General features: G+C 35.9%; 1 protein-coding gene across 3 annotated transcripts in view; it reads right to left on the reverse strand.

The window, feature by feature from the left end:
- COL12A1 (collagen type XII alpha 1 chain) overlaps positions 1-15,078 on the reverse strand; it is a 100,091-nt gene that overhangs the window by 75,964 nt on the left and 9,049 nt on the right. For 2 of the 3 annotated variants that reach the window (XM_066315025.1, XM_066315027.1), the window contains exons 1-5: positions 8,030-8,300; positions 7,205-7,807; positions 5,567-5,839; positions 3,038-3,310; positions 1,843-2,115 (exon numbers count right to left, since the gene is read on the reverse strand). In XM_066315025.1, the coding sequence (XP_066171122.1) occupies positions 1,843-2,115; positions 3,038-3,310; positions 5,567-5,839; positions 7,205-7,807; positions 8,030-8,207 (1,600 nt within the window). In that variant the 5' untranslated portion in view covers positions 8,208-8,300. Of the gene's footprint in view, positions 1-1,842; positions 2,116-3,037; positions 3,311-5,566; positions 5,840-7,204; positions 7,808-8,029; positions 8,321-9,206; positions 9,381-9,837; positions 10,003-10,104; positions 10,369-11,043; positions 11,101-11,865; positions 12,010-12,691; positions 12,809-15,078 lie in introns of those variants that run through there. The other variant, XM_066315028.1, reaches the window with a different exon arrangement.

Below are 15,078 nucleotides of genomic sequence, written 5' to 3' on the forward strand. Positions count from 1 at the left end.
AGTCTGTTTGACAGTGAGTGAGACAGAGGCCTCTCAAGATTTGCAAAGGAAGACTGAGGCATTCCTCTATGCACTGACAGCACAGAGGAGAAAGCAGGGCTGTCGGCTTCCTATGTCTACCTGGGATCCAGTTTGGTTTTGTTCTGAGGGCGAAATGTGTATTCCTGGAAGGACAGTGGCTTGTGTTCCGTGGAAAGAGTAAAGGAGACTCTTGCCCAATATATTCTGCAGTATTGTGAACCTGCTGGAGTGTAGAGGTGAATTCAAACTCTCCCACATAGCACAAAATCTACATTTTCACCCTCCTTCTTCCCTCTGAAAAATATTAGACCAAGAAAGTGGCAGTACCACCACCAACAGGGAAGTTCATTACATCCTGATTATCTCTGACTTTTCTGGAGGGCATGGGCAGACTATTGATACCTGATCTCATTTACCTTGATCTCAGCAAAGTTCTGGGCAGGAGACAGGCTCTTTTCTCCTACAAAAGGAGCCTTTTGGATCTTGCATTGGTAGGGAAAGCAAGGAAGTTAGGAAATTAGGAAACTTTCATCATGAACTGCAAGGTGCCTGCTCTTCTGACAGCTGCATCCATCAGAGTAAGCAGGTCTCAGGTAGTGGGACAGACAGGCAGTTGGTGTCTAGAGCTCTCACTTACTCCTTGTATAGTCATTGGACAGAGAAATGCTCATTTGAAGGAAAAATGAGATCTCAGATGGACTATCTGCCTACTGGAAGTATTTCCCTTTCTTCATCAATCAAACAAGAATCATGGAAAGCCCATGCTGTAAATGGCAGCATTAAAGTGCCTACATTGCAGTAGGAAGAATTCAGCACATCGGTGAATCATTGAAATTGATTTTTTAAATTATTTTATTTTTATTATTTTTATTAAAATTATTTTTCTATTATTATTTTATATTTTCCTATTTAACATAAGTTTTCTGGATTGTTTCCTAACCTATGTCATAAACACAAAGTTGAACTCATGTAGAAACTGAGAATCGAGTATATTTCTTCTGTAACTTGATTAGCATCAATGGACAAACCTTAATTCCACATAATTCATCCACAAGATGTTTTCACGTGTGGTGCCTACGCAGCTGCAGTGCCAGATTTAAGCAGTGCATCCCTGGCCAGCACAGAGCAGAGTCACACTTCCTTTCAAGGCCTATGAGGCAGCTTTCCCTATCCTCTGACAATCTACAGATCACACTGAGAATGCTCACAGAGAATTAGTCTGGGAAATTATCTGCTCAGTGTCAAAGAACGAACAGCCTTTCCTCCTTATAAGAAACCCTTTGGGTCTGACTTATGCTTTTTGCCAGCATTCCGTTTATGCTCAGCTCCGGGTTCTTTGTTAGAAGCAGGATTTGACTCCATATACCTAAGACTATGTGTTGTTTCTCTGACATAGAAAAGGACCCTGAACATCTTTCAATCTCAATACTGTAAATATGCTGCAAATTTTCAAATGGATAAGATACTTTAACCCCATTAATTAATCCTGCTACATCAAGAATAATATGCCACTAAAACTGCTTGGAAGATTATAGTTATAAGACAAAATATTTAATGGAGGCTGGTGTGGAAGAACAGTCCATTGTGGTTGGTGCTTCTGGCAACAACTTTTTCAAGAGACAGACTCACCTCCACAACCAGTGATTTAACCCACTTTTTTTTCTTTGAGAATAGAAGATTTGGAAAGTCCATGTAAAGTGTCTTTATGTCTATTTTTCATTTAGATATTTACTTCTACAGAAAACTTGGGAAGACACTTTAAGAAACCATAAACATCGGTCAGAAAATGAATAAATAATAACAGAAACAATAAATAATTACCTTCAAGTGTTTCTCCCTCTCCAGAAAGGGCATCTCCTGCTCCAGAGGCATACAAGGCAGACACAGTCAGTGCATACCTAGTGGCTTGGTCCAAGCCTTTCAGCACTTTAGAGGTAGTGTCACCTTTCACAGTCACTTCCTTAGTTTCACCTCCTGCGACCGGAGTGTATGTTATAAAGTACTGCTGCACTTTGCCAGGAGCAGCACCCCAAGACAGCTTCATTGTTGATGTCGTAGCATCAGAAACTCTCAAATCTCTTGGATTTCCTCGGACTGCACATGTTAAAAGATGTTGAAAACAAGTTGAAGCAAGCTTAATTTCTTGGTTTATCTTTTAGGTTAGCACTACATAGGATTTCATGCTAAAAAGTAATGCTAAAAAATAATAGGCTGGACCAACACTGCTACAGTGTACCTTTACTGTACAATCCCATCCCCACCCTCCTTAGGCACAAATGCACAATAAAATCTACTTAATTTTTTTTTTCCTGTTAAATCAAGTTCAGTCCTGGAGCACTTTTACATACTAGCACCTCTAGATACGCTCTGATTCAACAAAGATCCATGTTGAAGTCACTGTCTTCAGAATCAAGTCAAAGCTGACAAATTAAACGTAAAATCAACACATTTTGGTTTCCTAAAGAGTTCTTTTTGATGAAAACTTTCATGGGTCAGCGACATTTCAACAATGATCAGAACAGTCATACTGTCTGTACTCTCTGGATTTTGTTTAATAAATAAGGAGTGATACATGTTAAAAGGTCATGCATTTTCACATATGTTAAATCTACAGTGATAACTTAAGAAAATTAAATGTTTCATTAATTTCTTGCTAGACATTCAGCACAAAGTGCAGAGTCTGAATTTGCTCAAAAGGTATATAAGGTATGTAATTTATATCATTGACAATATGAAGAATCACGGGGACAACTAACTAAACATACAAGTTGATTATTCGCCCAAGTCACCTTGCCATATCATGTTCAAGATACTGCATTTTAAAATGAAATACTGTGATTTTGCTAAATTCTATTGTCTTATGTCATCTTTCAGCTAGGCTTGGACAATGTTATAACTCTATTCATCTAGAATAATACATATGGACTATATGGTATATTCTCCTTTCAGTATGAATATATCAATATGCAGCGAGTTTTTCCCCACGCTTACTATGTTCACAGCATTGATCATGTACCTTCATCAGTTTTTGCATATCCATTCACTGAATTCCCAGGCCCAGATTGATACTCAGGAACAACAGACACTTCATATCTTGTATCTTGGATCAAGTTCTGCAAAGTAGTTGACCTATCATTTGCTGAGACAGTCACTTGTCTCTTTTCTCCTCCAGTAAGTGGTCGATAAACAAGCCTGTACCGTAGGACATTTCCTGGAGCCGGAGCCCAGCCAACTACAAAGCTATCAGTAGTTTCATCTGTTATCCTTAAGTTTCGAGGAGCACCTTTAACTACAAAAAATATACACATGTAAGTTGTAAATATTTGCCTTTAGTGAAGTAGTATCTAAGGCAAAACCATGCCAATTGTTCTGTTAGCTCATCAAGTTTACCAAAACTGTTTATACTGCCCTCCTATTGCTTTAGAGTACACACACCTTTAGTCATTTCTGAAAATATAAGGTCATAATTACATTCAGCAGTGGAACAAAGTTGTCCCCAAAAGTACATTCACCCCAATTTATATAACTGCTTCTGACACTTTTGACAGTCTGACTGCATTTAGTGGTAACAGCAGAACTGAACTGTGTAAGGGACATTTGGGCATAGTGAGGAAGCTTCTTAACATAACAAAGGGTGTAAGTTTTCTTACTGTGGCCATTTGCTCCCGTACTCATTCCACTCACAAGTGGAAAACAGCACTTGTCAGATATATCTGACTACACACAGGCAGCTATCCTATTGCAAGAACAAACAAGGAACAGAAAAAAAATGACCCCACCAAATCAATTCTATTTCTGTTGAATTTTTCAAATAAAAGTATATTCATTGCAATATAAGTTGCATCTAAGGTTTAAAAACAGTTTCTGAATTTAGTCTCTAACTCAAAGGAATAGCTTGTTATCCTAGAAACTAAAGAAAATTGTGGTGAATTCTTTAATCTGCTCCTTGACAAAAGCTACAGAAGTTCAGATAAACTCAGTGGGCACACCAAACAAGACTTGACTCTTCCAACAGACACACAAATCCACTGTACTTCACACTGCCTAGCAGTACATAGCATTATCACTTAAGGAAAAAAAGTACTGGTTTTTTGTTGTTTGCTATCTATATTCCATAAGTATTATTCTTCAAAGTTAAGAGTGTAGTAATTAATAATCCCTGTTTTAAAAAACAAACTTGTTTTCTATTAATCAGAAACACAATACTCAGCTTCAAATCCTTTAAAAGCCTGAAATCAAAGTTAATTGCCAAAAAAGCCATCTGGCTCAAACTGTTAGCTAGATCTGCATGGAAAGCTGCTGATGTTTACATGGCTGTAGATGAACTCAGTCTTCTGAGACATGCTGGGATATCATCAGGTCAATGTTAATAATTATTTAAGGTAGTATCAGTTACAAATGGGAAGACAGATTATTTTTATTAAAGCTTTTTCTTCTCCTGTCCCCTATGCACACAAGCTACATGTTCCATCAAGAGTTTGTCTGTTTTCCTAAGAGAAAATTACGTCTGGCCAAAATATTCTGATGTACAGTCATGGAAATGTGCACACTGACACTGAAATCTGTATCTTCCAAACTTAACATCCAAACTAAGATATTTTATAAGTGTTTATTTCTATCAGTCTTAAGAGGAAAGAGCAATTAACCAATCTTCATGCTGTTTCTTTTGCTCCCTTGGAACCATTTATTTCACCAAAGGTCACAAATGACAGCATGGAATAATGAAAGAGTAGATCAATATTTTTAAAAGCATGATTTAGAGTAGACTGAGTGTTCAACTACTGGAATAGAAAATCAAATCTACTGAAATAGAAATAGAAATTATGCTGCTCTTTTCAATCAGGAAAAAGGCATCATGGCAACTCCATAAAGAAAAAGTAAAGCTACCATGCTTAAATTTCGGGCCGTTGATCACATAAAACACATACTGACATCAATGGAAGTTTTGAATCAGTTATTACATCAGACCAATGAATTTCTGATTAAAAAAACAGTTTACCAAAACTAAAGCCCTTTTAAGTCTATTGTATATAAAACCAGATTTCTACTGGTCTTATATTAGATGTAGACACAGCAAATTGCATAGGAACACACTTTTCTTTAAATATATTGAAGTCAGCATGCATTCTTGCATCAGTCTCATAATTATTAAATAGAGTAGAATAGAACTGAATAGTTCAGTTGGAAAGGATCTACAATGTTTATCTAGTCCAATTTGATTCTGTATTGACAATAATTCATGCCACAGAATTTAATATGCAGAACACACTATTTCATTTGAAAGGAGGCCACTGCAGAGGAACACAGTATCTATCCAACCTTCACGAAAATCAAAATCCAATCTTAGCAAATTAATGCTTGTATATGATTGGAATTTTAAATCCTTACTGATTGCATTGAGATACAGCTATGTTTATTCTCATCCTGCATGGCAGTACAGCTTCTCAGCCTTAGCTGGCTGTTCCTCATTTACCCATTCTCCAGCTAAGCAAATTCTTATTTGAACATATGACCCCCTCGTGTCTGAGAATAATGGAAATCCTACCTTCTAAGGTGGTTTCCTCTCCATCCAAGGGAGGGCCATCACCATCTTCATATTCAGAAATCACACTGACTGCATAAGTAGTTTCAGGTAGTAAATTGGTGAGAACTGAGCTGGTACTTGAAGCTGGTACTGAAACAATGAATTCTTCTCCACCAACTGCTACTTTATATTTAATGAGATAGGACAAAACCTCAGATCCAGCTGGAGACCAGCTCACTTTGAAACTCTCTGATGTTATGTCAGAAAAGACCATGTTCTTTGCAGGTACATAAGCTGTATGGAAATAAAAATGTGCATATGAGGCATACTTGCCAGAATAAGTTAAACACAAAATTTCTAAAATAAATAATAAATATTCCCCAATTATTTGGTTTATTTTAATTGAACAGATATTTTGTTTCATGTGCACAGTATCTGTTTTCTATACTTGCTTACATATATCAAATTTCAAGATCATATCTAGGCTGCCTAAAATCATTCAACAGTAAGCAGAAGCACCAGCTCAGTGATTTCTAGATCAAATGAAAACAGTTCATCTAAAAGAATATATATTGATGAAAACTTAATTTAGAATCTAATGATCAAGTTGGGCTCCCTATGTCATATGTCCAAAGAACAGCAATAACATTATGTCCTCAATGGAAACTGAAAGTTGTTGGGTTTTTTTTCAGATCCAGATTAAAATAAGACAAAATAAAACCCAGTATTTTTTCAGGAATGAAGTCAAGTGGGGAACAAGGAATTTGACACAAGGCACAAATACAAATCTGACATCCTGGGCTTGTTTTGCTTGGCCTAGTCAGCCTAACAGTGGGGATCTTAAAACTGTTCAAAGTTCTAAAACAAAGGCTGCTTTGCTGGTTTGCTCCTCAAAGCTATCCTGAAACAAAAGGCTTATCTTTAAAGAGAGTGGAGCTTTCAACATTGGGGACTCTTCAGTGTTAGTGTCTTACTAAGCATAGGTAGGGACACTGTGGGTGCAACTAATCATAAGTAACTTCATCTGACCAAAAGCTGTCCATTTAGAAAACTTTTGAATGTTAAACATTGTCCATGCTAGCCTAATTTGGATGCATGTGAAGACTTTCATGTGCTACTTCATTTCAGTCTTTACAATTAGATTGCAGTCACTATCACCTCAAATCTGCTGTCTCAAGTTGTCTTGCCTAAGCCATTAATTTTACTCTAAAAATTAATTAAATTGTTCTCTAGTGTTGTTGGCATTACTTCATTGCCTTTGAACATCTAAAAGATAAGCTTAGACTTGCCACCTCATTTTGTACAGCTGAAAAAAGAATGCTCTGGTAACTGTTTCACTCAAGACTGAGTGCAAAAGCAGAGCGTATCCACTAAGGTCATTTCAATAGACATACATTTTATTAGCTTTTTAGATAGCTAGCAGGGATGGGGGAAAAATTTCTCCAATATTTTTTTCATTTCCATTTATCCATTAATTTCACCTGTTGCTTTTAATATGTTTGAAAATGAGAAGCATACCCCCAGTTACTAAAATTATCATTTGTATATGGACAATTTCATCAATATAAATTCTTTAGGTAACTATAAGCACAAAACATTGGTTCGGATCCCCTTTTCATTGAATTTTCTACATTCCTCTACATAACAGTAATTACTTACATTTTCTCCTTATAGCAGCCAGTTCCTGCTCAATTCGTAGGCAGACAGACTGTGTAAGTTCAAATGATATTCTTTGAAAAGCATCAAAATCTTCCACTGTGTAAACATGGGTGTCTGCAGGAGGTGATGCTATTGCTTCCAATTCTGTACGCACTGCATCCTTCACACCAACTGCAAATATTTCTACATCTGCATCCCTCAGCTTAATTGCAGGTTCTTTAAAAGCATCTGACGATTTTCCATCAGTGATAAGAATCATGACTCTTGGCACGTTTGGTCTTGATCCTTTGCTGGTAACAAATACTTTCTCCCTCACATATGTCATTGCTTTGCCTGTGTTGGTAGATCCACCTCTGTAGGGGAAGGTGTTAATAGCCTGAATTATGTCTTCCACTCTGTTGTATCTGTTCAAAGAAAACTCCATATGGGGATCTCTGCTGTACTGGACAAGACTTATTTGTACTTTTCGAGGTGATATCTCAAAGCTTTTAACTAACACTTCCAAAAAGGCTCTTACTTTTACAAAATTTGCGATACCAATGCTGTAGGAACCATCCACTAAAAACACAACATCAGCTTTTACATCCACACCACGTGAGCATTCTGCAAAGAAAAAGAATAAACACTGTAAACAGATTTTCAATAGACACAAAGGATTACAATCATATGTGTAGTTCATGTATCACACACAACTGCTTATAAACAAAGTGAACTATCCAAGCAAAGCTGTTTTTCAAAAATAATAAAGGTATGATATTAAAACAAGCATTAAAGGTTTCATCAATGAAAAGCTACAATTTGAAAATAAGGTGGCTCCAAACTCACCCACTTGAACTTTTACTTGTTGTGTTTTTTCCATTATTGTTATTGGCTCACTGGGGGTCAGTCCTTTCATTGCATAAACATTAATTTGATACTCTGTGTCTGGAGAGAGATCTTTAACATTCAGAGCAGTAGTCTGAGGACCCACACTCAGTACATGTTGTTTTCCCCCAGCTATCATTGGAATGAACTGCAGACGATAGCCAGTTATTTGGCTTGTGGATGGATCCCAAGTGATTCTAACAGATTTTGAGGAGATCTGAGTGGCCACCAGATTTGAGGGAGGCTCCACCACTGAAAGAAATCGAAAGCAAATCCAGAATATTAGTTACAATTATAAATATATTTTCTCAACAGATTCTATTTCTGGAATAAGAATCTCCTGTTTAGTTATTTTTGCTTGATCTATACTAGAAATCACTTTTGGTTTGTTTTTTTTGTTGTTGTTGTTGGTTTTTTTTGGTTGTTTTTTTTTTTTTTTTTTTTTTCATAAATAGACAGAAATTAATTACAGGACATTTGATGTCTCCAAATGAGACATCAGTGAGAGGGCAGAAATATGAACAATGCATTTGTGGTCCCCCAACTATAGCAGAAGTTCCAGGAGAAGTGCTGCCCAGCTCTAAAACTACTTCAGCCAAAAGTGAAAGCTACACTCACAGGAACACAGTAGAAAGTGTGAACAAATGCAGACTTGAGCAGAGTACTACAATAGCAGAGTCATCTCTACTGCCATTTTTGTCAAAGAATAATCAGTTACTTAAAACCTTACAGGGTGAGAAAGCTGCAATGATACAGCTTCATGTCTTTTATTTCTCAATTTTCTCCAGTTTTCATGCTTTAGTTCTTAATCTATTACATACTCTGACCCTTTACCAAGAAGTCTTTTTCCCTTTAATACATTTTTTCCACAGAAGTGATGCCTGTGTCCAAACTGACCCTGATAACTGCACATCACTGTGTTGCCTTTGAAACAATGGAATAACGGAGCAGTTCCATATTTGCTGCATCACATGTTCTCTTTGCATTTAAAGACACAAAACTGAGACCAGTTTTCCACACTTGCTAAGTGAGGCAACAGTTGAAACTCTAGATTGAAAGCAAAGGAAGTAGGGATAGCCTCTTTAATAGACATTGGAATAAACTGAAGCTATAAATACTTTTTGACAAAGTGTCTCACCTTCTTCTCCACTAACCAATTCACCTAGTTGTTCATCAACACCAGAGCATACTTGCAAGATAATTTCATTCTGTATATCCACAATTCCATCAAAATTGGCCACATTGAACACATGCTTCAGTGACGGCTGAGATGCAATTAGCTTGAGTTCCTTTGCATCTGCTGCTTTGATACCTAGAAGTTGCAATAGACATGACTGTGTTAAGAAGCCATAAAATACAGACACCTGTGAATGTATTAGTGAAGTATCAAAACATCCTGGGATGAAGCTGAGTTTAAATTAGTTCTGCCTTCTGGCATGATCAATAATCAAACTACAAAATTATGATTAATGAAATGAGGTGGCAGACTCGATTTTCAACCAGGGAAAATATTGTGGTGTAAGTCAAGAACTAGGTCAAGGTTGAAACTATGCAAGTCATTCATATTAATCTCCATGTAGGACCTACATAATTACCATCAAATTAACACAATGCGTGTGTTCCACTCTGGAGGGCACAAATGACCCATTTCAAGGCATACACATGAAAAGAGAAGCATAATTGAATTCTTCAACCACACAGTCTGCTATTCTTATAAATTAACTTTTCATGAATGGTAATCTTTCAGTCATTAGAAAAACTCAACGTACCCAAGGAAAAAACTTCAACTCCTATGTTGCGAAGCTCTCTTGCAGGAGTTTCTACATCATCTTGAGCTTTTCCATCAGTAATGACAATTGCTACTTTGGGGAAGCCTTTTCTTGCTCCAGCAGACTCAGTGAAGGTGTTCTGAACAAGGTAATCAATAGCCTCACCTAAAATCAGTATCACAAGTTGTGTCTTATTACACTTGTATGAACTAGGATTTAAAGCAAATTTGAACTATGAAGTGAAATGCTGAATAAATAAATCTGTACCTGTCATTGTGTTGCCTCCTTTGTAAGGTATCCTTTTAATTGCATCAATAAGATCACTTCTTCTGAAATACTGATTTAAATTGAACTCTGTTCTTGTATCTGAACTGTACTGAACAACTCCAACTCTTGTTTTGTCCTCCCCAATATCAAAAGCTGATACAAGGGCAACCATGAAGTCCAGAATATATCCAAAGTTATTTCTTCCTACACTCCAAGAACCATCTACCAGGAAAACTAAATCTGTCATTGCACTTATGGAGCATCCTGGAACACAACAGGGAAAAAAAAAGAAAACCAACTCTATTAGCAAATGAGAAATTGCGTCCTTAAAAATCAGCAAGAAATGTCTAATGGAAACTTAGAAGGTAAAAGGCAAAGCAAATAGATATTTAAAATATTGATCTGGGGTATCTTGCTTGGGGAAACATTACTCACATAAGTGAATACCCATATGAGTTTTCTTACAGGCATTATCAAAAGGTAGCTGCTTCAAGACACTTCTCATGCTAATCCACAAGATCTGTTATGCCACAAAAGATGAAAAAACCCATACAAAGCTTTTCGCAATGATCTGATGTCACAGAAAAATTTTATTTTGCTACCACTTGTGCCTTGCATCTTCAGTTTCTCATTGCAGCTGCATAGGTTCTTCTGCAAAGCCTTTTATACGCAGCACAACACATTTTGTTAATAGGACCAAGACACTCATGGACTTGCTCAGGTTAGTTGCATGAAATCCCTAGTTTCAATACCAACTTTGCACCTTAATCTTTCAATGCAGCTTATAAATTCCTTCTATCCCAGTCCCTTCACAAGTTTTATTAACTCTGCAGAACTTTACAAGTTCAGTTTTTTGGTAGGTAACACAGAAGCACAATTTAACTTTGTGAGCTAGACCTCAGATAAATGTCAGAGAAGTTGAAAAGCAAAGCACCTTACTTTGTAATTGAGCCTCAACCTTCTTTTCATCTGGTATCCCTGGACCGCCTGTCTGGACTACACAAAGCACAACACAGACAGAATGAATGGGGGAAATAGGGTGAAATTTTTGAACATCAACAAAAAGCACATAAGGAATTAGAGACACACATCTGACAAGCCTCAGAACACAAAAACATAGATGCAGGTACTGAATATACACCACTGAATATACAAGTTTGACAACATAGTATTCAGGACGAGACAAAATACAGAAAATGTAAATATCTAAGAATCCTCTGTATTTGTACCTTTTGTACAGTAATTTCTCTAAAATTAACTGCGGCATGCCTGGAAGAAATACCAGTATTACCCCCCTCTAACACCTAGGGGTATTGATAATTAGTAATTTTCCCATGGTTCTTTGTGAAGCCTGAGACATGATACAAAAGGTGTCATAGAAAAGAATCTGCTGTGCATTTTTATTTAATTACATTTATTTTATGTTCTATAAATTATTAAAGCTTAAATTCCATATTTTAGTATTCACTTAGATATATTGTGTCCCATTTTATTATTATTTGATGAATATAGTTTGCTTTCTCACACAGGATGTCAGTCCAGTTCATTTGTTACTGAGGTCAATGGTCATCTTCCCCTTGAATTCAGCAGTTTTCTCTGCCTCTATTAGGACTAATGGCTTTTTCCATTAGTTCAGACAACTCCAACAAAGGAGAGCTTAGGTATGTAGCAATTTTGTTGGAGAACTGGATCAAAGCCAAGTTTTGTGAATGACCGTTCAATTATCTTAATTGGCTTTCTAATTGTACTGCAGCTACTTACTTGTCAGCTGACCAAAAACAGGTAGACTCTCCTCTCTGTCGTCATATGAAGTTATTGATACAACATATTCTGCATCAGGTATAAGATCTGATATGACAGTTTGGGTAGTGCTAGGTGAAAGAGTAAATTCTTTAGTAGGTCCATCTGCAATAAATATATAAAACACTCAATGCAGGCTTAAAATCCAATAGTATTGATATGCTGATTGTAAAACAAAATGCAACAGGCAGTAATCTATCTCTAGCCCAATGATAATTTTAGAATTATACACTTTCTGTTTTCATAAACTATAAATATTGAAACAATAAACTTTGTTTCAGGCTTTCATATGCTTTTTTTTATAATGAATAAAATTGCTAAAGTGTTTAATAAATTCCAGGAAACTTGAAACTTGAAATGCACATACAAAATGTACTATCATCTAACAAACCATGACCTGTTCTTATTCAATATCACTTAACACTGATTATTTCTCAAAGTGAAATAGAATAATGGCTATCTTACACAACATAACACAATTCTTGAACCTTAAGGTGAAAGCATAGAAGAGGAGCAAAGTGATGATTCTACCTTGCTTGTGCTCCTTGCCAAGCAAAGGCATCCAAAACTTGTTACTTGCAGTCCCAGATGGTAAACACTATGGCAAGAACAGCTCTGACTTGGAAAAATCACTGTTTTTACTGTATGCCCTTTGCTGCTACCCAGACTTGATCACTAACTTCTAAAATATTTTAATGACTACTCTCATACCTAAGTTATGTATAGGCGAAAATAAACTCAAGGTTTCAAAACATGTAATCACATTAAAAATTTTGACAAAACTCACCATTCGTTGGAACCACAGTTACTCTGTAACCCACTATTTCATCTGGTGGCCTTTTCCATGACATTTGAACATTATGTTCATCTATAATTGTAAAATTCAAGTCTGATGGTGGGTTAACTGCAAAAGATTCATACCAGGTAGATGTTTAAAAGCTTGAACAAGTTTAGGCAAATGAATAAATAAAACAATTTTGAGCAAAGCTTACTAAAATTGTCTTTGCATAAATTTGTTTCCAACAAATATAAAGATATATTGTTGGAAAAAGAGTAAAATAAAAGCTGACAAAATATGACAAAACATCAAAGAGTATATGCATTACAGAGGACAGCACAGAACATATGTTTCTTGAGTTGCCAAGACATTCAAGAATGGCCAGCAAAATCAAGCACAATAGAAAACACATTTGGATACATGTACAATGAGTTCACAGATAATCACCACATATGCAAACATTTCACATAACAATTAAAGGAATTTTTTTACATGCTGGGTGCAATCCGTACAAGCATGCCAAATCACAACCTGCTTACAATATCATGAGATCACTTAGGATGTGGAGAACACAGTACTCTTCTTAATTAAACATCAAAGAATTGATCAGCTTTTTTAATATAGTCTCTGCATATAATATTTCTTATCAATTTCACTGAATCTAGAAACTCGGCAGAGAAAAGAAACAATTTAAAGAATACAGGAAAAGATTGGGCATTTCATGTTCAGTAAAACAATTTCTGTTAGGGTCTAGATATAAATATACATGCAAAATGTATATCAGCAATAATGATACACTGATGTATCATTATATTACGAAATATGGAGAACTCCACCCCTTTGTTCCTAGAAGCCACTGAAGTGACATACTTTGCATATAGCAACAAAGGATTCAGGAACTAAGGGAATTATAGATGGCATTAGTAATGGTTGCAATTTGCCAAAATATTTGAGCTGATGCAAAGTTCTCAAAAATAAAATTTTACCTGTTTACACCAGATTTCTGCACAATTTCAAAGGTGTAAACTATTGTTTTCATGTTCCCTTTGCAGCAGGTGTACCCATACTAATAGAGGCATTTTAACATAAAATGCCAGTATGGTTCCAAACAGCACAATGGTTAATTATGAAAAGACAACATCAAAATATATTTAAGGACATTTATTTTACAGAATTTATAGAAAACGGCAAAGAGGGCACCAGTGGACTGAACAAATGACTGCAAATAAAACTTGTAGGAGCTGATGACAGAAGTAACTGAACAGTACAGAAAGAAATAGTTTACATACGCCAATTTGCAGCATCATGCATACGTAAATGAAATGTTGATTATTGGTTTTTTAGCTTCCCACAATGGACAAAGTCTCCATGTACAAGGTTCATTACACAAAGACGTTTCATAAATATTTTATAATGATATTCTCTTTGTAAAATTGTCATGCTTATTCATGCAGTATTTTACTGACTCACTGTCAGTGCATGGTAGGTGTATTATATATTATTGTTTGAATAGGTCTACAAAGTAAGATTAGATCCAGCCATACTTTCCTTAACTACTAGTGAGAGAGTTTTGCAGGCATATTTAAAAGATAGATCTTCTGTTTCATAGAAGATCTCCGTCATACATCAGATTTCATGTCAGATTTGAATATCATTTTGAAAGCAGATAAAGCAGTAAATGCTAGGATGTTTAATTATGAAAAGATGCTGTCCAATTACAAAAAGTAAAACTGAGCTTAAAAAATTGGCTTTTTTTTTCTTTTAATTTTCTGTAATTTCCAACCATAGGATAATATGGCTTTATAATACTGATACAATAGATAACGCTAGTACTGAAGTAAATGTTATTTTTCTTGTTGTCCATACACAGGCAGTGAGATTAGACCGTTAACCTGCATGCACAGTTTATTCATCATTCAGTTTATGAGTATCACAATGCTAAAGATGGCAGAGTAGTTACTTAGTATCAAAATCATGCAGCATGTGTTAATAGTAAAATACATTTAGATTATAAGAATATCATTATAAAATATTGTTTCAGTAGCAATGGCTCAGGACAAATTTAATGCAAAGGCAGAGACAACTGACCTGAGCATGCTTTAAAAAAAAAATCAGTACATGGAAAAAGTAGTGCCACCAACCTTGCAAGTAAATTGGCATGTTGCAGCAGAGACTTTAGGCTTTAACTGCTGAAGGACAGCAGCAGCCCAACTTGTTGATATCCAAATGACCGGATTCCAGATAAACTGAAAAAGCTGACTGTGAGGAAAAGTCTTTAGCATTTTAAAGGATTTTATTCCATTTTAGAAAGATTCCGATGTGGATCTTGGCAGGCAACAAGAATAGTACATTGACACATGAGTGATGTATCCATTCATCCAGGTGATCACAGAACA

Source organism: Sylvia atricapilla, chromosome 3 (genome assembly GCF_009819655.1).
Source record: "Sylvia atricapilla isolate bSylAtr1 chromosome 3, bSylAtr1.pri, whole genome shotgun sequence".
Taxonomy (NCBI): Eukaryota; Metazoa; Chordata; class Aves; order Passeriformes; family Sylviidae; genus Sylvia; species Sylvia atricapilla.